The 22,957-nt window shown below is 38.0% G+C and overlaps 2 protein-coding genes and 1 pseudogene across 5 annotated transcripts in view; 1 reads left to right on the top strand and 2 right to left on the bottom strand.

Annotated features, from left to right (window-relative positions):
* HYCC2 (hyccin PI4KA lipid kinase complex subunit 2) overlaps positions 1–9,436 on the bottom strand; it is a 59,505-nt gene extending 50,069 nt beyond the window's left edge. For 2 of the 3 annotated variants that reach the window (XM_070388287.1, XM_070388302.1), the window contains exons 1-2: positions 9,357–9,436; positions 8,515–8,548 (exon numbers count right to left, since the gene is read on the bottom strand). The gene's annotated coding sequence lies outside the window, so the exon portion shown is untranslated. Of the gene's footprint in view, positions 1–8,514; positions 8,549–8,911; positions 9,334–9,356 lie in introns of those variants that run through there. The other variant, XM_070388295.1, reaches the window with a different exon arrangement.
* Positions 9,437–9,558: 122 nt separating this feature from the next.
* Positions 9,559–20,241, top strand: NDUFB3 (NADH:ubiquinone oxidoreductase subunit B3). 2 transcript variants are annotated; one of them, XM_014482961.2, is made up of 3 exons: positions 9,559–9,720; positions 16,773–16,914; positions 19,956–20,241. In XM_014482961.2, exons 1-3 carry the CDS (start codon positions 9,627–9,629, stop codon positions 20,110–20,112), a joined length of 393 nt encoding a protein of 130 aa, XP_014338447.1. In that variant the 5' UTR covers positions 9,559–9,626; the 3' UTR covers positions 20,113–20,241. The 2 variants fall into 2 exon arrangements, with proteins under 2 accessions (XP_014338447.1, XP_005909894.1); XM_005909832.3 differs by having other exon boundaries at positions 9,671–9,811.
* Positions 20,242–21,351: 1,110 nt separating this feature from the next.
* LOC102284204 (heterogeneous nuclear ribonucleoprotein A1 pseudogene) lies at positions 21,352–22,478 on the bottom strand (annotated as a pseudogene).
* Positions 22,479–22,957: the final 479 nt, after the last annotated feature.

Raw genomic sequence — 22,957 nt, 5'->3', positions numbered from 1 at the left:
TTAAAGCTACAAAAATTTTCACATTTTTATAGTGACTGTATAATTTTTGGGGTTGTTTTTCATCCATACATTAAGAAAATAGAAAATAACTGGTTTCTCTGTGGACTATTATAGACTGAATTTTTGTGTCGCAAACCACTTCAGTATTCTTACCTTGAGAACCCCAAGAATAGTATGAAAAGGCAAAATGATAGGATACTGTAAGAGGAACTCCCCAGGTCAGTAGCTGCCCAATTGGCTACTGGAGATCAGTGGAGAAATAACTCCAGAAAGAATGAAAGCATGGAGCCAAAGCAAAAACAATACCCAGGTGTGGATGTGACTGGTGATAGAAGCAAGGTCCGATACTGTAAAGAGCAATATTGCATAGGAACCTGGAATGTCAGGTCCATGAATCAAGGCAAACTGGAAGTGGTCAAATAGGAGATGGCAAGAGTGAAAGTCGACATTCTAGGAATCAGCGAACTAAAATGGACTGGAATGGGTGAATTTAACTCAGATGACCATTATATCTACTACTGCAGGAATCCCTTAGAAGAAATGGAGTCACCATCACGGTCACCAAGAGAGTCTGAAATGCAGTACTTGGATGCTATCTCAAAAACGACAGAATGATTTCTGTTCGTTTCCAAGGCAAACCATTCAATATCACAGTAATCCAAGTCTATGTCCCAACCAGTAACACTGAAGAAGCTGAAGTTGAACGGTTCTATGAAGACCTACAAGACCTTTTAGAACTAACACCCCAAAAAGATGTTCTTTTCATTATAGGGGACTGGAATGCAAAAGTAGGAAGTCAAGAAACAACTGGAGTAACGGGAAATTTGGCCTTGGAATATGGAATGAAGCAGGGCAAAGGCTAACAGAGTTCTGCCAAGAGAACGCACTGGTCATAGCAAACACCCTCTTCCAACAACACAAGAGAAGACTCTACACATGGACATCACCAGATGGCCAACACAGAAATCAGATTGATTATATTCTTTGCAGCCAAAGATGGAGAAGCTCTATACAGTCAGCAAAAACAAGACCAGGAGCTGACTGTGGCTTGGATCATGAACTCCTTATTGCCAAATTCAGACTTAAATTGAAGAAAGTAGGGAAAACCACTAGACCATTCAGGTATGACCTAAATCAAATCCCTTATGTTTATACAGTGGAAGTGAGAAATAGATTTAAGGAACTAGATCTGAAGATAGAGTGCCTGATAAACTATCGACAGAGGTTTGTGACACTGTACAAGAGCCAGGGATCAAGACCATCCCCATAGAAAAGAAATGCAAAAAGGCAAAATAGCTGTCTGAGGAGGCCTTACAAATAGCTGTGAAAAGAAGAGAAGCAAAAAGCAAAAGAGAAAAGGAAAGATATAACCATCTGAAAGCAGAGTTCCAAAGAATAGCAAGAAGAGATAAGAAAGCCTTCCTCAGTGATCAATGCAAAGAAACAGAGGAAAACAACAGAATGGGAAAGACTAGAGACCTCTTCAAGAAAATTAGAGATACCAAGGGAATATTTCATGCAAAGATGGGCTTGATAAAGGACAGAAATGGTATGGACCCAACAGAAGCAGAAGATATTAAGATGAGGTGGAAAGAATACACAGAAGAACTGTACAAAAAAGAGCTTCACAACCAAGATAATCACGATGGTGTGATCACTCACCTAGAGCCAGACATCCTGGAATGTGAAGTCAAGAGGGCTTTAGAAAGCATCACTACGAACAAAGCTAGTGGACGTGATAGAATTCCATCTAAACTACTTCAAATCCTGAAAGATAATGCTGTGAAAGTGCGGCACTCAACATGCCAGCAAATTTGGAAAACTCAGCAGTGGCCACAGGACTGGAAAAGGTCAGTTTTCATTCCAATCCCAAAGAAAGGCAATGCCAAAAAATGCTCAAACTACTGCAGAATTGCACTCATCTCACATGCTAGTAAAGTAATGCTCAAAATTCTCCAAGCCAGGCTTCAGTAATACATGAACCGTGAACTTCCAGATGTTCAAGCTGGTTTTAGAAAAGGCAGAGGAACCAGGGATCAAACTGCCAACATCCGCTGGATCATGGAAAAAGCAAGAGAGTTCCAGAAAAACATCTATTTTTGCTTTATTGACTATGCCAAAGCCTTTGACTGTGTGGATCACAATAAACTGTGGAAAATTCTAAAAGAGATGGGAATACCAGACCACCTGACCTGCCTCTTGAGAAACCTATATGCAGGTCAGGAAGCAACAGTTAGAACTGGACATGGAACAACAGACTGGTTCCAAATAGGAAAAGGAGTACGTCAAGGCTGTATATTGTCACCCTGCTTATTTAACTTCTATGCAGAGTACATCATGAGAAACGCTGGGCTGGAAGAAGCACAAGCTGGAATCAAGATTGCCGGGATAAATATCAATAACCTCAGGTATGCAGATGACACCATCCTTATGGCAGAAAGTGAAGAGGAACTAAAAAGCCTCTTGATGAAAGTGAAAGTGGAGAGTGAAAAGTTGGCTTAAAGCTCAACATTCAGAAAACTAAGATCATGGCATCCAGTCCCATCACTTCATGGGAAATAGATGGGGAAACAGTGAAAACAGTCTCAGACTTTATTTTTGGGGGCTCCAAAATGACTGCAGATGGTGACTACAGCCATGAAATTAAAAGACGCTTACTCCTTGGAAGGAAAGTTATGACCAACCTAGATAGCATACTGAAAAACAGAGACATTACTTTGCCAACAAAGGTCTGTCTAGTCAAGGCTGTGGTTTTTCCAGTGGTCATGTATGGATGTGAGAGTTGGACTGTGAAGAAAGCTGAGCGCCGAAGAATTGATGCTTCTGAAGTGTGGTGTTGGAGAAGACTCTTGAGAGTCCTTTGGACTGCAAGGAGATCCAACCAGTCCCTCCTAAAGGAGATAAGTCCTGGGTGTTCTTTGGAAGGAATGATGCTAAAGCAGAAACTCCAATACTTTGGCCACCTCATGCGAAGAGTTGACTCATTGGAAAAGACTCTGATGCTGGGAGGGATTGGGGGCAGGAGAAGGGGACGACAGAGGATGAGATGGCTGGATGGCATCACCGACTTGATGGACGTGAGTTTGAGTGAACTCCGGGAGTTGGTGATGGACAGGGAGGCCTGGCCTACTGCAATTCACGGGGTCGCAAAGAGTCGGACACGACTGAGCGACTGAACTGAACTGAAAATTCATATACTGAAATACTAACCCCCAATGTGATTAGGAGGTGGGGCCTTTGGTGGGGGGGCGATTAGCTCATGGGGTAGCATCTCATGAATGGGATTAGTGCCCTTATAAGAAAGATCCCCAGTGAGCTCTCTCACATGTTAAAACACAATGAGAAGGCAGCCATCTCAGATATAGGAAATGGGTCATTAAATTTTCTGACAGTCTGCCAGCTGCCGTAAATTTTCTGGCACCTTGATCTTGGACTTCCCAAGTTCAAGAACTGTAAGAAATAAATGTTTGTTGTTTAAACCACCCAGTCTGTGGTACTTTATTATAGCAGCCTAAACTGATGGAGAGAAAGGTCCTTTTCTATTTCTCCACTCCCTTGAATTTGGTCTAGCTTAGTGAACTTCTTCGACCAATAGAATATGGTGGAAGGGCTATTAAATAAGTTCCAAAGCCTAATCCTCAAAGAGGCCTTGCAGCCTTACAGATTCCACCTTTACCTTATTAGAAGGCTACCTTAAGAATGCCCTGTAAGGATGCCAAACTAGCCTTCCAGAGGATGAGAAGCCACACTGAGAAGAAATGAAGCCCTTTAACGAACAGCCAGCACCATGTGCAAACATGCGAGTGCAAACATTTGCAGGTTGGCTAAACAGTTCCTTGGTTTCACTTGGCTCTCTCATGCAGCTGAATCCACCTGAAAGGTTGACTGAGTTAGAAGGTCCAAGATGTTTGCACTCATATGTTTGAAAAACATTTGGGTTGTTTCCAATTTTTGGAGATTAGGAATAAAATTGCTATGAACATTCAGGTACAGGTTTTTATATGAGTTTACGCTTCAATTTCCCTGGAATAAATGTTCAGTAGTGCAGTTTCTGGGTTGTACAACTCTGTTTTTTCAAAGAAATTGAAGCTATAAATGGTGAAGCTGGGATTCTAATCTAGATAATCTGCCTCTAGGTCCTAACTCTTCACACTGTTTCCAGCGGTTGTAGAAACTGAGAGAAATAAATGGAATCAAAGAAACAGTATGGAGGTAGAGTCAACAGAACCTAGCATTGCTCAGATGAGGGGTATATGAATAAAGTGTCAAGACTAACACTAGGTTCCAGCTTCAGCACATTAGATAGATGATAAAATATGAATCGAACTTTAGATATGCTGTATTTAGGGGATATGCAGGGTTTCCTAGGTGCCACAGCAGTAAAGAATCCACCTGCCAATGTAGGAGATGCAGGTTTGATCCCTGGGTCGGGAAGATTTCCTGGAGGAGGAAATGGCAACCCACTCCAGTATTCTTGCCTGGAGAATCCTAGGGACAGAGGAGCCTGGCAGGCTACAGTCCATGGGGTCTCAAACAGTCAGACATGACTGAGCACACGTGCACAGTCTGATCTGCATGATCATTCCCATCTTGCAGGCAATTAGATTACAAAACAGAACTAGGTATCAAGAAAAACTCTGGTTAGAGACAGAGATTTGAGAATCATCACATTTATATGCTGAGTAACATCAGAGAGACAGGGTAGAAAATGACAAGAGATCTGACAACAGAACCCAGAAGAACAGAAATAATCATTCCCTTTAGTTTTTCTCCCCACAAACAATAAAACAGTAGGTACTGTGACAGACCGCAAATTCATATTAACTTTAGATCTTACAGCACTTCATGTCCACTTTATCAGTTTTACAATGCTATTATAAAGTATAAGGTATAGAGTAATATACTTTCCCCTCCCCCACTCTCTGTCTCATTTAAAAAGAAATATAAAAGGAATACAAGCTGATTAAAAAGTCTTAATATGTCAGTATACATTTGTCCAAACCCATACAGTGTACAACACCCAAACTGAACCCTAGTGTAAACCATGGACTTTGGGTGATGTCAATGTGGGCTCATCAACTGTGACAAATGCACCACTCTGTGGGGTGTATTGGAAGCCATGCATGTGTGAAAGGGTGTATAGGAAATCTCTGTATTTTATACTCAATTTTGCTATGAACCTAAAACTACTCTAAAAAGTCAATTAAAAAATAAAATTAAGCCTCAGTACAAAAGAATACGTAAAAAGCATAAATTTCACTCCTCTCTCAGCATCCAACTCCCTCCACCCATTTTACCAAAAAAAGATATGTAGAAAGGAATTTAAAGAGGTAAACTGACAAATCTTAGGAGCTAAATAAGAATCAAGCAATACCAAGGGTCAATGGATAATGTCAATTATACCCCAATAAAAAAAGCCAAGGATTCATAATGATAAAAGTGATAGATAAGTTTGATTCAAACCTTTTTGGAAGTTCAGTATTTTGCAATAGAATAAAATAACTATTATGGAATTCATGCTTTGCCATTTAACAATTTAAGTGCCACATACCATTATTTTATGACTACATTTTTTGCAGTTGTATCTCAAACTGAGAAAGAATTATAATTTTATAAACAAAGTCACACCTCTTAATATATTACATAATTGAGTTTTTTACTCCTTTCTCCAAAAACAAAGTCCACACATTTATTTTTTCTCATACCTGTCATACCTGTTAGGAAGACAAACACCTAAATAGAACATCTAGGATTTATAAGGATGAATCATGAATTTCTAAACATATCCTGTGTCAAAGTCAACACATTCACAATTTCAAGTTTTTTTATATATATATATATATTTTTTTTTTACCAAAAGATAAGTCTATATCTTCATCATATCATAGCAATATTGCAAGAAAATCCCTTTCATCAAGAAAACTTCCAGGCTTCCCTGGTAGCTCAGTGGTAAAGTATCCACCTGCCGATTCCAGAGACAAGGGTTCGATCCCTGATCTGGGAGGATCCCACATTCCGCAGAGCAACTAAGCCCTTGCACCACAACTATTGAGCCTGTGCTCTACAGCCTGGGAGCCACAACTACTGAAGCCCTAGAGCCCACACTCCAAAACAAGAGAAGGCACTGTAATGAGAAGCCCTCGCACTAAAATTAGAGAGTAGCTCCTGATCTCCACAACTAAAGAGCCTGTGCAGCAACAAAGACCCAGCACAACCAAAAAGAAGAAACTTCAAATTCTTATTTCTCAATTCTAGTTTTAGAACTAGATAGCCTTCAGAGACATTAAGAGAACAGGTTTGAATAATGCAAGAAATTAGATTGGTTTATGTAAAGGAGCTAAGTGCCAAGTAAAAACTAATTCCAACCAAAACATTCAGCACAATTTTTATTTCCGGCAACTTTAGCTCCTGGCTAGAAAATCCATCCCAGTTATGACAATAAGTGGTAAAAATTTATTGAGCTATAATATATTGATAGATTTAGAAGCCCTTTGTCTCAAGCTAAAACTACTGTTCTGGTTCACACCACATTGGGAGAGCCTTAAATGAGATAAATGATTCTCAAGTGGAAGCCTGTGGTAAACTGTATTATCTAGGGGATTTATTTTTCCTTCAAAATATATCTACCTTCCTCATATTCTACCTACTACTAAGATTCTTCAGCAAAGTGGAGATGATATAATGGATATGCATGTGTACCTTTTTTTCTTTTAACTCTTAAGATTATTCTGATATATATGTAACTCCTCACTTTCATGGAGAATTCCTGAATTAGGTCCAACTCTGCTTTTTAAAATTTTTTGAATATTTTCCAATCGTGTTTTTAAACATTGTATCAATAGCAAACAAAAGAAGCAGAGCTACAAAGCGGCAAGAGCACAGCAGAAAGCATAGCAGGTAAGGGGCTGTACTAACAGCAGCCCTAAGCAGCCTAGAGTTTTCTGTGCCAGCTCCCTTCAGAACCCATTATATTACATTTTAGATGAATGTTCAGCCCATCATCCTGAGAAAAACACACAGTCTACTAGTCAGATAAAAATGTAAAAAGAAGCTATTTTGGACATCAAAATAAACTAAGCCATAGAAAAAGAAAGACAAAAATTCCTCTGTTCCTGCATTAAAAGAACAATAACAAAGTATTATTTTGTGCAACTGATAACCTGTTTGGAGACTTCCTGCTCATATTTTATTATTTTAGTTTTTCATTATGTAGCATTATTTTTCTATTATAAAACCCAGTCAAGCTAAAAACCTTAATCGTTCTAAAACCTAATAAACTACTACAGAACACCAAAACTGTATGAAAAAAAAAAACAATCCTAATCCATATTGCTTGTCAAGACAGTTTAAGAGCTGGATTAGAAAAACAGGCTTTCAAGGTCCATTTTCGAGCAAACAATTATACTTCTTCACGGCCTTTGTTTCAAATCCCTTACAAACAGCTTCAATACTGAAATGTACTAGAAAAGATAATTTCTAATCACATATAAATAATCAGCCAGTTATTATTATATTCTAATTTGGATTAGTGTCCCTTAAATCACTTGCTTTTTTCCTATTCAATGTTCAACTTTATTGCATTCAACAATGACACCTACTGGCCATTTAGAATCAGCCATTCTCTAAGACATCTCTAGTAGGCTGGTTACATAATAAGAAGAAACACATACATATACACACAAGATACACATAACCTGCATGAAAGCAGAGATTTGTTCATAGGTACTCACACTACAGAACTGCACCTAAAATAGAAGCAGAACTGTTCTTTGTGACTGAGTATTATTCCTGCCAAATGATAAAGAAGAATGAAATACCAAGTATCAAAATTTTATCTGAAATACTGATAAATATCCTTAAACATTTCGGAACAAACTCTTAATGATCCAACACTCTTTACCAAATGACAATTAGAGAAAAAAAGTTTCTAATTTAGTTTCTGGGATATACTAATATAAATCATCAATAATAGGAAAAAAAAGAATTTTGGAAAGTTCTTCTGACGTGCAGTATTAAAAAAAGCTCAGGAAAATTATATACTTGCTAATAAATACATTAGTCTTTATAGTCTTAAGCTAAAAGCAACATTTCAATCAGCTTACATTTTAGAAATGTACAATGCCTCTTTTAAAACTGCTTTCCAATAAGCTATAAAAAATCAAGTTTTTAACATAGTGTGTCATTCCATAATACACAGTGAATGGAATTCCATTTTAATTCTACATTTCAAAGTGCAAATGAGTGACAGAAACTTAGAATTATATCTGTAAACACAGTTTACCTCTATCGGAGAGGGTCAAAGGACATACTTTTTAAACCTAATAAATAAATAATTCCTAACTAGTTTCCCAGACTTACGGAGCAAAGTACTTAAAATAACTTCCCCTTCTCCCCCAACCCCCCACCAAAATCAGACCACCATCTCATTTTCAGTCTCTAACGTCCACAATATTTAGGGAGTAAAAAAAAAAAATTACCAACTAATTTTCTAGTCATTTTCCAAGTTGCACTTACCTTCTGCTATAGATTTTTGAGCGTCTCCACTTCCCTTAAGATTTGGGGAAAAAAAAAAAAATTGTAGTCAGTCCTGACCCTTAAAACAAATTCACGAACTACAAAACGTGAACCTGGCCACGCTCATCTCAAACTAACACATCTCTCAACCCAAGTCCATATTTGGGATAAGCTCTTCGTGACTACTCTATCCTTCATGGTTCTTCGCCCACAGAGCCTGCCGGGATAGAAAACAGTCAAACCAACGGGAAAAAAAAAAAGAAAAAAGAAAAAACTACTCAGACACATTAATAGGTTGCAAGACCTCCTCTTCCCAGGAGGGACAACCTAGTTGTTTGGGTAAATAACAGCCAAGGGTTACATAATGTATAGCTATAAAGAGTCTCAAGTATCTCACCGCCAATATATCTTTCTTCACCGCTACCCCCGTTTCCACTCTGAGAAATGGCCCTAGTAGAAGCAAACCCTAGGATTTCTCTCAGGTGTCTGCAATGCCGCGTCCTCTTCTCTCTCTGAGCTCCATACAAGGAATTCCTCCAGCCTTCACAACACCGTCTTGCTCCCGCCTCTCTCCGGTCTCCGCCAGCGCCACCGCAGCCCCCCACGCCCGAGGCTCCCACGTCGCCCCGCAGGGCTCAGCCTCCACCCGCCTCGGCTGCTTCTCCTCGCGACCCTTCCAAGCGGCTACCTATCTCCTAGTGGTTCCGGAACCACCAAAACTAGGGCTAACGCCTTCCCAGACCACTCTCGGCAGATCCCGTCTATAGCTCCTGTGGCCGGAGAAGAAGAAAATCCTCCCTATCTGGCACTCCGCGTCCCCCAAAGACAGCGCCGCCGCCTACCTGTCACCCCGCTGCCTCCGGCTTCTTACCGCCACCGCCTCCCGCAGCAGCCTGCCAACTGCAGCGCAACAACCCGCCCTCTCATTAGGTGATTCCACGCTCCAACAACGGTGCCGCTGATTGGTAGCAGAATGCCTGCGGCCCTCCCCCTGTGCAGCGTCTAAAGATTCCGGCCTCCTAGCAAGGACGACGTCGCGTCTTCCCCACCCTCTGTCCTCCACAGTTTCCCTTACCTCGGACAAACTACAGATACACAGATATGCGGGGGAAATGTCCACTTCAGGCCTGCTTCATGTCACCTCCACTGGTCCAGGAATCAGTGACCCAGGGCAAGAATGTTTAATTTATCCTCTGGTTTCCTGCCGTAAGTAACTCGAGGTGACAACTTCCGTTTCCGGTTGCCTCTGGCTAGAGGGGTGAATCTTGAGTGTCCTGAGAGGTCAGATTGCTGTCAGGTAAATTGGGGAGCTGTTGGGAGATCTCTCGCTCGGGAATAAGAACGAGACTCTATTCTGAGGATTGTCAAAAGGGAGAGACTAAATGGAGGATGATGAGAGTGCTCAAGAGGGAAAGAATCGAAGAACTAGCAGGAGAGAACTATGAAGTCCTGGAGTAGTGAGGGGTGGCTGTAGAAGGATGCAGTGAGAAATCAGTGTAGTTAAGTCCAGACCCTTTTTTCCCTCCTCTGCCACCCTCAACATCCCTCACCCCGTGTTTTTTGGTTTACCTTTGAATCGAATGATGGCACAACCATCCTCGAATTGAAAGTTTGTAAATTTACAATGCCTGCCTCACGAACCTGTGTTTGTTGTTCTTTAGTCGCTAACTCGTGTCCGGCTCTTTTGCGACTCCATGGACAGTTGCCACCAGGCTTCTCTGTCCATGGAATTTCCCAGACAAGAATACTGGAGTGAGTAGCCATTTCCTTCTCCAGAGGATCTTCCCGACCCAGGACCCGCATCTCCTGCATTGCAGGAGCCGCTGAGCCACATGGCAGTTGCTCAATTGTCTCTGGCTCTTTGCGACCCCATGAACTGTAGCCCACCAGGCTCCTCTATCCGTGGGAGATTTTCCTGACAAGATTACTGGACTGGATTGCCATTTCCTCCTCCAAGGGGTCTTCCTGACCCAGGGCTCCAACACGCATCTCCTGCATTGCAGGCGGAGTCTTTACAGCTGAGCCACCTGGGATGTATAGTATAATTTGATTTATTTGGTTTTTTTTGAAGATTTAATATTTATTTATCTGGTTGCAGTCGGGCCTTAGTTGCAGCACATGGGATCTTTGTTGTGTCATGCGTGACCTTTCGTTGCAGTGTTTGGGGTCAGTGTTGTGGCAGTCAGCAGTTGTGGCACACCAGGCTTAGTTGCTCTGCATTGCATGGCAGATTCTAAACCACTGGACCACCAGGGAGGTCCCTGTAGTAACTTTTAAATAAGATTTTTCTGGCATGAATGTTTATGATACAGAGTTAAAGTGAAAAGGCGATACAAAGTCATCACATTAATGTTTAGTGTGATTACACTTTTTAAATGCCTATACACAGATGCAGGGACTGGAAGGGACACTAAAGGTGAAACCAGTTCATTTGTCTTTAATTTTCTAATTTTCCTATGGTAACCACAATTTTTTAAATGAGGAGAAATTGAAACATATACTTCAAAGTCTTTAGTAAACTGTGAAATTATGTATATTGTAAGTGGCATTACCCATTTATTTCCTTCTTAGGGAAAGTATGCCTGCACTCTTCCTGTACTAGAGCCAGCTCCCTTTAGTGGAGGTTGATCTTCACCAAACTTATAGGTTCACTTCATACATAGATAGAATGAGGTGGGGAAAAAAAATTAGTGATTACATGTTCTTTCCTTGTTGAACTAATTTCCATGCTGTTCTTATTTGAGCAGCTCTGAAATGGAAATTAATCACTTCTTACTGACTCCTTGACACAGTTTAAGTCACTTTATCTAATTTTAATTTTTATTGTGACATATACATAGCAGATGGTGAAGGAAATGGCAACCCACTCCAGTGTTCTTGCCTGGAAAATCCCATGGACAGAGGAGCCTAATACATATAAGAAGGCTATATAAAGCATAAGTACATGTAAACATTATAATCAAGCAAACAATTGATCCCGTTCAGTTCAGTCGCTCGGTCGTGTCCAACTCTTTGCGACCTCATGGACTGCAATACACCAGGCTTCCCTGTCCATCACCAACTCCCGGAGCTTGCTCAAACTCATGTCCATCGAGTCGGTGATGGCATCCAACCATCTAATCCTCTGTCGTCCCCTTCTCCTCCTGCCCTCAATCTTTCCCAGCATCAGGGTCTTTTCCAGGGAGTCAGTTCTTTGCATCAGGTGGCCAAAATATTGGAGTTTGAGATTCAGCATCAGTCCTTCCAGTGAATGTTCAGGACTGATTTCCTTTAGGATGGACTGGTTTGATCTCCTTGCAGTCCAAGGGACTCTCAAGAGTCTTCTCCAACACCACAGTTCAAAAGCATCAGTTCTTTGGCGCTCAGCTTTCTTTATGGTCCAACTCTCATATCCATACATGACTACTGGAAAAACCATAGCTTTGACTAGACGGACCTTTGTTGGCAAAGTAATGTCTCTGCTTTTTAATATGCTGTCTACATTTGTCATAGCTTTTCTTCCAAGGAGCAAGCATCTTTTAATTTCATGGCTGCAGTCACCATCTGCAGTGATTTTGAAGCCCAAGAAAATAAAGTCTGTCACTGTTTCCATTGTTTCCCCAGCTATTTACCAACCTTCAGGTTAAAAAATAAAGCATTGCCAAAAGTTTAAAATATGCATTCTCAACAGAGATGATTGTCTTTAAGTCAGTGAAAATTGGTTCTTGTTGGGTAGGGGGAGAGGGAAAAAAAACCCCTTAGAGATATTAACAATACAGTGGTTTATGGCCCTCCAAAAAGCCATAGTACATAAATTGGAGTATTAAAATTTCATGTGGAGGGGTAAGGTGAGAACATGATTAACAGGGACAAAAAGGTCTAAAAAAGCTCTTTTAGGGTACAGTAATTACAATACTTTGAAAAACACTGCCTTAGAAGTTCTGTGAATGAGTTTCTGTGATTCCATCTCCACCAGGAGGTAACCACTCTCCTAACTTATAATAATCATGTACTTGTTTCACTTAAATTTTTTCCATGATGCATTCCTAAAAAATGAATTGTTAGGTTTTTTTTTCATTTATATAAATGACATTAAAAGTTATATATATTTTTTCTGACTCACTTCTTGCTCATTGTTTGTGAAATTCATTCATACTCTTCTATGGTTGTAAATTTGAGTTGTTTACAGTTTGGGGCAAGCATAAATAATATGACTAGAAAGATTCTTATAATATAAAACTGTTATACAGATGCAAGAGGTTCTCTAGAGCAGTGCTGTCTAATGCAGATATAATACTGTGGTTATTTTAAGTACCACGTACTTAAAATTTTCTAATAGCCATATTAAAAAAGTATAAAAAAACAAAATTAATTTTTAAAATTTATTTGCTTTTAATTTGAGGGTAATAGCTTTACAATGTTGTGTTGGTTAAGAAACATAAAATTATTTTTAATAGTATATTTTATGTAGCCCAGTATATATATTCAAAATACTATCATTTTAAGATGTACTCAGTATTAAAAGCTACTAATGAAATGCATTTTCTTCATGCTGTCTTCAAAATTGATGTATTTTATTTTATCCTTACAGAATATGCTGTTTATATATATAAAAACACAGTGCCTATGACTGGAATTGCTAGGCCATAAGATATTCAAGGGACTTCCCATGGGGCTCAGTTGTTAAAAAAAAACAAAACAAAACAAAAATCAACCTGCCAGTGCAGGACATGCAGATTCTATCTCTAGGTTGGGAAGATCCCCTGAGGGAGGAGGAAATGGCAACCCACAGTATTCTTGCCTGGAGAGTTCCATCGACAGAGGAGCCTGGCAGGCTACAGTCCATGGGGTCGCACAGAGTCAACACAGCTGAGCGTGCACACATGCACGATATTCAAATGTTTACTTTTCTGGTCATACCAAATTTTTTTACAGTGGTTGTGTTAAATTGCATTCTCACTACCTGAGTGTGAAAGTGTAAGTCACATCATCACAGTGTGTTCTTACAGTCTTGCAAGGTTGGTTCTAACTTCATGTTATATGAAGAAACTAAAGTTCAGCAAGATTAAAATGATTTGACCAGGATTTTGCAGCTGTTAATGGTGCACTCAGGGTTTAATACCAGATCTGTACAGCACCAAAGTCTGCATTTCAGTAGAATTCCAAGATCAGGATATCATTGTTTGATTTATGGCTATTGTGAAGTAGAAATAATTTTTAAGAGTAAATGAAGCTTCCCTAAAAATATTGTTCAACTTTTTGTTCTTTTTGAAAATTTGTTGAAATATTTAGTAAATCCCTATGAAGGGACTCTTTCTGAAGTATTTTAATTCGATAGAAGAGAAAATACATTGAATTTATTAGAGGAAATTAGTTTAGGAGAATGAGTGTTCATGTATACTTACTTTTTTTTCAAAGATTTATCTTCCAAATTAATATTTTGAGCATAGTAGTATTATAACTTTGAGATAGCCTTCATACCATAGTAATATTTCAATTTTTATTTTAAAAATCAAGTTTTTTAATAAAAAATTAACCTTTGGTTTTGTATTTTCTTCTAAAGTACATTGATACTTTAGTAGGTTTAATGTTCTAGAATTGGTATTTCCAAAAAAAGAATTTGCCTTGTAATCCAGAGATTTTTGGAATGAAACATTATTTAAATTTTTTTTTTTTTTACTCAGGGAACTCAAACCAGGGCTCTTTGACAACCTAGAGTGGTGGGATGGGGTGGGAGGTGGGAGGGAGGCTCATGTATATGTAAAAGGGAGGGGACATATGTATCCCTATGGCTGATTCATGTTCATATGTGGCAGAAACCAACACAATATTGTAATTATCCTTTCAATTAAAAATAAATTTAAAAACTTTTTTAAAACATAATCTGAAGAAGCCAACATTTTATCATTATAATTAAATGCTTCTAAAAGTATTTCTTTTGTGATAATGTATTGAATCTCAAAAGTCAGACTGAAATCTGAAACCATAATTTGTTTCCTTTATATTATTGAATCCACCGAAAGGTAATGAAATAATGGATTAAATGTTTTATTCAAAGCTGTGAATGTTGTAGTTTTAACTTGTGTTTGTTGGGTATTGGTTTTTATTCTCCTTTAAGTGAAATCATCAACATAACGTTTTAAATAAATTTAAATAATGTTTTAAACCAATTTAATGTCTATAAAAATATTAAGTGTTGGCTGATTTGTAAAAATTACTTTGTACAATTTTGTCCCCCATATTCTGGGAACTATTGTTTAATGAAATGAGTGCTTCACATAATATGTCTTTAGTATACACTATCTAATAATTACCTGTCTTCTAAAATGCAGTGTAGGAATCCTGCCTTATTATTGGGCTTGTTTATAGTTATAAATGCAGACAAAACGGTAATAATTATTTGGTTTGGTTTTATTTCTGGAAAGCAGTGATTATAGAATTGCTACTGCTAATCTTACACAAATTACAGTATAGCATTATTAATTTATACCTTCGTAATTTGAAATTCATAACAATATAGCTGGGGACTGAGCTCAAGTTTATTTCTGTATTATTTTTTAAAATAACACTAGAAAACTGAAATCTTTATATACCTATTGGGGGCAATTTTATTTAAGCAAACTTATCAATTAAAAGGGGGTCCTAAGGACTCTGTTAATGGAAGAGAATATAAAATAGAGAATACTTAACGGAGGAGCCTGATAGGCTGCAGTCCATGGGGTCGCTAAGAGTCGGACACGACTGAGCGACTTCACTTTCACTTTTCACTTTCATGCATTGGAGAAGGAAATGGCAACCCACTCCAGTGTTCTTGCCTGGAGAATCCCAGGGACGGGGGAGCCTGGTGGGCTACTGTGTATGGGGTCGCACAGAGTCGGACACGACTGAAGCGACTTAGCAGCAGTAGCAGCAGCATGTATGTATATATCTGAATCACTTTGCTGCACACGTGAAACTAACACAACATAGTGTGTGTGTGTGCGTGTGTTTAGTCGCTAAGTCATGTATGACTCTGCGACCCCATGGACTATAGCCTGCCAGACTCTTCTGTCCTTGGGATTTCCCAGGCAGAAAGACTGGAGTGGGTTGCCATTTCCTTCTCCAGGGAATCTCCCCAACCCAGGGATTGAAGCCACATCTCCTGCATTGCAGGTGGATTCTTTACCACTGAGCCACTGGGGAAGCCCAACACATGTAGGTCAACTATATTTCAATAAAAATTGTTTTTAAAAGTCTCTGTTAATCCACTACAAGAGTCAGCAAACTACAGCCTGCTGGCCAAACTCAGCCCATTGCCTGTTTTTATGTGGCCAGTGAGCTAAGAAGAATTTTTACAGATGAACATTTACAATCAATTTGATACTAAGGAACACTAAACTTTGAGCCCCAGTTAAACAAAATGTTACCCACTGAAAGGGAATTGCATTTTTTTTTTCATCAGAAGACTTGTATTACAAAAATTATACTCAGCTGTTATATTTTGAATTATATCAGTAAGATATTTATGGAAATTTGTTCTCTCCTGTTATATAAGTATCTACATAATATCCTTGATTTTATCTCGTGACCAACATAGCCTAAAATATTTACCGTGTGGCTCTTCACAGAAAAAGTTCATGTGATCTGTATATATTAACCATAGTAATACTGCAGTTTTAAAAAATTGTCTGAAGAAAGCAAGTAACGAAACAGTATGTACGATATTTTATTATACATATTCATGCACTGTGAAAGACTAAAAAAAAAAGTAGACAGGATTGCTTAAAAGTTAGGTGTGAGGGCTCTGAAATGAAGCTTTAAGGTTCAAAGCCCAGCTGTACCATTGACTGTTTTTGTTTCCCTCAGGAAGGTACTTAGCTTCTTGGAGCCTCTTTGGCTTCACCTATAAAATGAAGATAATAATAGTAATCTAAGTTCAAAGAGTTGTTTTAGGAAGACTGTAACAGAGTCGACACTTAGATCGCTTTAACATAGTGCACCTGGCACATAGGGCATGGTAAGTGTTTGCTATTATTATAATTAAGAAAGAAACCAAATAGTAAATGTTTTCTTTTAGTGATGGGCTCTTTTTATATCTCGTGTATGTACATTTCCAAACAGTGAACATTTACTAGTTATGTAATAAGACACTTTAATAAAATTTCTTAACTTCAAGTTTTCAAGTATTGGCTGTCTTTTTAAAAGTCACTTTAAATGTTTTGCCTTAAAAAAAAAAGTAAACTTGAGTACTTGATATCTGTAATGTATGTATTTCTCCCTTAAATTAACTTTTTCTATAGACATGGCCCACGGACATGGACATGAACATGGTCCTAGTAAAATGGAACTTCCAGATTATAAACAATGGAAGATAGAAGGGACACCATTAGAAACTGTCCAAGAGAAACTGGCCGCACGAGGACTAAGGGATCCATGGGGCCGGTAAGAACAGTCAAATGATTTAGATAGAATTTATCCTAGAGAAAGACTATCTATGTTCCTTTTCAATATATTCTTTAAAAAAAAAAATCAGTGAAAATGTCTTTTTACATTTAAGTTTTAAGATCAGCTTTATTAAAATATCACTTACAGTAAAATTGACCCTATTTTAAACGTATCATTCCGTGCGTTTTGACAGATATGTACGGTTATGTGACCACTACCACAGTCATGATACAGAATACTTCTAGCATACCAAAAAGCTCCCTCATGATCCTTTGTACTCAGTGCAATCCTGCCCCTGGATCCTGGCAACCCTTGATCTGCTTTTTCCAGAATTTCATGCAATTGGAATTATACAATCTATAACCTTTTGTTCTGGCCACCTTTACTTAGCATAGTGCTTTTGAGACTCAGGTACATTGTTAACTTATAGCATAGTTTCTTCCTTTTTTATTGCTGAGTACTGCTCCACTTATGCATATACGTCATTTTGTGTACTGTTCACCAGTTCCATCTGGGTTATCAGTTTTGGGCTATTATGAGTAAAGTTGCTCTAAACATTCAAGTACAAATCTGTGTGAGCATACGCTTTTATTTCTCTTGGATAAATACCTAACAGTGGGATTTCGGAATCATTTGAAAAGTGTTTTTTTGTTTTGTTTTGTTTTTTAAATGAAAAACTGCCAAACTGTTTTACAAAATGGTTGTACCATTTTGCATTCTCAACCAGCAATGTATGAGAATTTCAATTGTTCAGTGTCCTCATTAATAATTGGTATCGGGTCTTTCCTGACTGTCCAGTGGTTAAGACTCCATGCTTCTGCTTCTGTGCTTCCATTGTAGGGGGTGTGGGTTCAATCCCTGGCTGGGGAACTAAGATCCAGCATGCCCTGTGGTGTGGCCAAAAAAAAATACTTGGTATTATCAGCCTTTTAATTTTAACCATTCTAGTGAATGTGATAGTAACATCTCTTTGGTTTTAATTTGCATTTCCATGAAGAATGAAGATCATGAGAATCTTTTCATATGCTTATTTTCCATTTGTATTTTTTCTTTGGTGCAATGTCTATTCAGATCTTTTGCCCATTTTATTTATCAGAATGTTTTTCTTTTGTTGAATTATAAGAGTATATATATGTTGCTTTAAATGATTTTATTTATTTATTTATTTATTTTGGTCCCACTGAATGTGGGAATCTTAGTTCCCCAACCAGGGATCAAACCCAGGCCTTCTGTGTTGAAGCACAGAGCCTTAACCACTGGGCCACCAGGGAAGTCCCCAAGTCCTTTATCAGATAAAAGTTTTGTAGATTTTTTCCCAGAGTATGACTTATCTTTTCATTTTCTTAATAATGTCTTTAAGACAGTTTTAAATATTGATGAAGTCCCAATTTAACATTTTTTTCTTTTATGGTTTGTGCTTTTTGCATCCCAAGATTTTCCTAATCTTTATTCTGGAAGCTTTTATAGTGTTCTTTCTTCCATTTAGGTATATGATCCATTTTGAGTTAATTTTTAATGTCATATGAGATAAGGATGAAGGTTAAAGTTTTTGCACATAAACATCCAGTTCTAGCACTGTATATTAAAAGACTGTCTTTCCCCATTAGTTGACCTTGACACCATTGTCAAAAATCTATTGACAATATCTGTGTGGACTATTTCTGGATTCTTCTTGTTACCTTGATCAATATGTCTAACTTTTGTCAATATGACACTATCTTCAGATCAGATAGTATAAAATGAGATGTCTGATTTTTAAAAAAAGGTTATGTTAGCTATTCTAGGTTCATTGTATTTATATTTACATTTTAGAATGAGCTTTTCAGTTTCTGCAAAAAACCCTGCTTGGATTTTAATTGGAATTGCCTTGCATCTTTCAGCTCGATTGAGGATGATTTATGTCTTAACAATATTGAATCATCTAGTCCATGGACAATTTAGATCCCCTTTAATTTTCTTAGCAGTTTTTATACAGTCTTGTACATATTTTGTTAAGTTTATCCTGAATTATTCCATATTTTTATGCTATGATAAATAGTATTTTTAAACTTCTGTTTCCAGGTGTTCATTGCTGGTATATAAAAATATAATTTCTTTTTATATATTGACTTTATCTTGTTACCTTGCTAAATTGAATTTTTAGTTCTAGCAGATGTTTCTCAGAGATTTCTTAGAATTTACTTCATAGAAAATGATTTCATCTACAAAGACCACACTTTTCTTTCAATTTTTTTTCTTGAGTTATTGCACTGTCTAACACTGCTAATATAATATTGAATACAAGTGGTGTATGTGGACATCCTAGTTTGTTCCTAACTGGGGAAAGCATGCAGTCTTGCATCATTAAGTAGGATGATTTATCCTTACTTGTGATAGACCTTTTTTCTCAGTAGAGCTTTCTGATTTGTTTCTCTCTGTGTTCTGTATACTCAAAAGAACTGTTGCCAGAGCAAGAAATTAATCTTCTAAAGTCAGACTTATATGACAGGGGAAAGCAATGATTCATTGAATAGTAATAGTAGTATCTAGTAGTACTTTTTGTGCCAAAATACATCATATATTACTCTGTTTAATCTTTATAATGACACTATAAGGTTGATAGTAATCATTACTGAGTAGAAGAAACAGGCCCTGACAGATTAAGTAATTTATTGAGCCTAAAAGGTGTGTATCTCGTAAAGTGGCAGAGCTAAGATTAATACCTAAGTCTCTTAACTTCCTCTTTGCATGGGCAAAGCTACACAACTGACCTGTGATGGATAGGCCAAGGTGAGTCTTGCATTTGACAATTCTGTAACATTCTGAGTATTATGACTGAAATATGAAACCATCAAGTGCTTTTTCTTGTATTTCATATATGAAATGTGAGCATATAGAGCTACTTACCTTATACCACAGAACAATTCCTGTTGTGATCCACTTGAATTATCTTATATAAGGTAGCATTTAAGTCTGTTAGAAAGGTGAAAATCAAATTTATTTTACTTAATGAATAAGTCATATGTGATTATAATTTCCCCCTTTTTTTTCCCCTCTAGCAATGAAGCTTGGAGATACATGGGTGGCTTTGCAAATAATGTTTCCTTTGTTGGAGCATTATTAAAAGGATTCAAGTGGGGATTTGCTGCATTTGTGGTAGCTGTAGGGGCTGAATATTACCTGGAGTCCCAGAAAAAAGATAAGAAACATCACTGAAGATAATACCTGGAAATATCTTTTAATGTCTTAACTTTCTTATAAAAAGATTTCTTCACTGTAGCCTACTCACCTGTGTGTTTATTCCTTAAGGAATACTAGTAAGATTTAATAAAATAAGAAAACATGTACCAGTCTGCTTTTTCATTCTTAAAAAAAGTGTGTCGAGCCATATCAGGTTTGGCTTGGAGAATACATAAGAGGTTGAGTACTGGCAGCAGTACATTCTGCAAATAACTGACAGCCAGCATATATTTGAACAAATGGATATGTTCTAATAGGTTTCTTTTTTAAATTGTTTAAAATTGTGATAAAATTTGCCATCTTGTTTTTTTTAAGTGAACAGTCAGTGACATTAAATACATTCATAATATTGTGCTACCATTACCACCATCCATCTCTATAACTCTTTTCATCTTTTAAAATTGAAAATCTATGCCAATTAATTAATAACCCCCATCCCCCCCTCAGCCTCTGGCAACCATCATTCTACTTTCTTTCTCTATGATTTTTGACTACTCTATGTAGAAACATGTGGAATTTGTCTTTTTATGACTGGCTTATTTTATTTTGTATAATGTCCTCAAAGTTCATCTATGTTACATATGTCAGAATTTCCTTTCTTTTTAAGGCTGAATAATAATTCTGTTTTATGTATATACCACATTTTGCTTATCCATTCATTAATCGATGAACACTTGGATTGCTGATGGACACTTGAGTTGCTGCCACATTTTAGCCATTATAAATAATAGTGCTATGAACATAGGTGTACTCTTTTTTTTTTTTTTTTTTTTAATGTGGGATCTTAGTTTCCTGACCAGGGATTGAACCCATGTCCCTTGCCATGGAAGCATGGAGTTTTAACCACTGGACCACCAAGGAAGTCCCCAGATTTTTTTTTTTTTTTAAAGAAAAGACATTTATTCAGCGTCATAATCAGACTATTACATTTAGCAATCAACAGCATGGGTGCAAAAAATCTACATTAAAACCCTTTGTTGGAATGCTTTACACTTTCCACAGAACAGAAACTAAAATAACCTGTTACACAATTAGTCACAAGTACAGTGCAAGTTTTTTGCTCATACACATGAGTATTGTCTAAAACATGTCTTTGTAGCAGCTAGGCCCTGCCACCACTGTGCTTAGTTGAATTCACAAATCTGTTGAAAGCTGTAGCTTCCCTGTTACTTCTCTGGCTCTCCTTTCCTGCTAAGCTTTGTTTTCTGTCAGTAATTAAAACCTGCCACTGCCGTTGCTGCTGCCATAGCTACCGCCACTGCTGGAACCACCATAGCCACCTTGGTTTCATGGTTTGGCAAAGTATTGGCCTCCGCCACCATAGGGACCAGAACTTCTGCTCCAAAGTTTCCTCCTTTCATGGGTCCAAAATTTGAAAATTGATCATTGTAATTGCCAAAATCATTGTAGCTTCCACCACCTCCAAAATTGCTTCCACTACCACCACCAAAGCCACCTCCACGTCCACAATTGTTATAGCTGTCATAGCTTCCACTCCCACCATAGCCACTGCCCTGGTTTCCATAACTCTGTCCACCACTTCCATAGCCTCTGTGCTTCCTCCAGAGTAACAGGGCTGCCTCCTCCATAACCACTATCATTACCAAATCCATTATAACCACCCCCACTGCCACCATATCCGCCACCACTATGGCAGTCACAAAAGCCACCTCGACCACTGGCGTTTCCTCCACAACCAAAGTTGTTATTCCCGCGGAAATCACCTCCATGACCACCACCAAAGTTTCCAGAACCACTTCGACGTCTCGGCTGGATGAAGCACTAGCCATCTCTTGCTTAGACAGGGCTTCTCTCACTTCACAGTTGTGGCCATTCACAGTGTGGTATTTCTGAATGACAATCTTGTCTACGGAGTCATGGTCATCAAAAGTTTCAAAAGCAAAGCCTCTCTTTTTGTCACTGCCTTGATCAGTCATGATTTCAATCACATCAATTTTCCCATACTGTTCAAAATTATTTCTCAGGTGATGTTCTTCAGTGCCTTCTTTAATGCCACCAACAAAAATCTTTTTCACAGTTAAGTGGGCATGAGGTCTTTGAGAATCTCCTCTTGAGACGTCCCTCTTTGGTTCCACAACTCTTTCGTCCACTTTGTGTGGCCTTGCATTCATGGCTGCAAGGCTTCTCCACCATGACTTATGTGACAAACCCAAAGCCTCTGGAGTGCCTGGTGTTTGGATCCCTCATTACCACAAGTCTGTGAGCCTTCCCCATTACTCAAAATGGCTGCTCAGACTCTCATTGATTGTTTCAAAGCTCAATCCTCTGATGAAGAGCTTCCGCAGCTCTTCAGGGCTTTTGGAAGACTCTGACTTAGACATGACGGCAGGGCAGGGTTGGGGAGTGGAGACTTCCAACAATGCTTTCTCCGTGGCATCCACGGGCAGAAAGAAGTCCCCAGATTTTTAAGAGTTGACTTTGCTACTTTTACCATCCTCTGTAAGGGACCTAGCTTATACTATAAAATACTTGACTGCCTTGTTTATGATAACATGTGCAGCTATCGTGTTAGTTTTTCTTATGATACTTTCTACTCTTTCTTTAGTCCTAATTCTTTCACATAGTGAGAAGTTTGACATTTTTTCCTGTATTTTCTAACAATAGACATTCTCCCCATGTCATTGAATTTCCAAATTTTAATTAAATCCCTAATTAAAGTTTAGACTTAAAACTCAGCTTGCTGAAGATGGGTAATAATTCTGCTTGAAAAATAAAGCTAATATAAAACTCCAAGGTGATTTTTTTTTCTTTGTAAATTTCTTGTTTATAAATACAAACTTGGGAAATCACTAAATAAATG

The sequence above is a fragment of the Bos mutus genome, chromosome 2 (assembly GCF_027580195.1).
Source record: "Bos mutus isolate GX-2022 chromosome 2, NWIPB_WYAK_1.1, whole genome shotgun sequence".
Lineage (NCBI taxonomy): Eukaryota > Metazoa > Chordata > Mammalia > Artiodactyla > Bovidae > Bos > Bos mutus.
The sequence above is the reverse complement of the archived record's forward strand: the minus strand, read 5'-3'. Positions and strand labels throughout refer to the sequence as shown.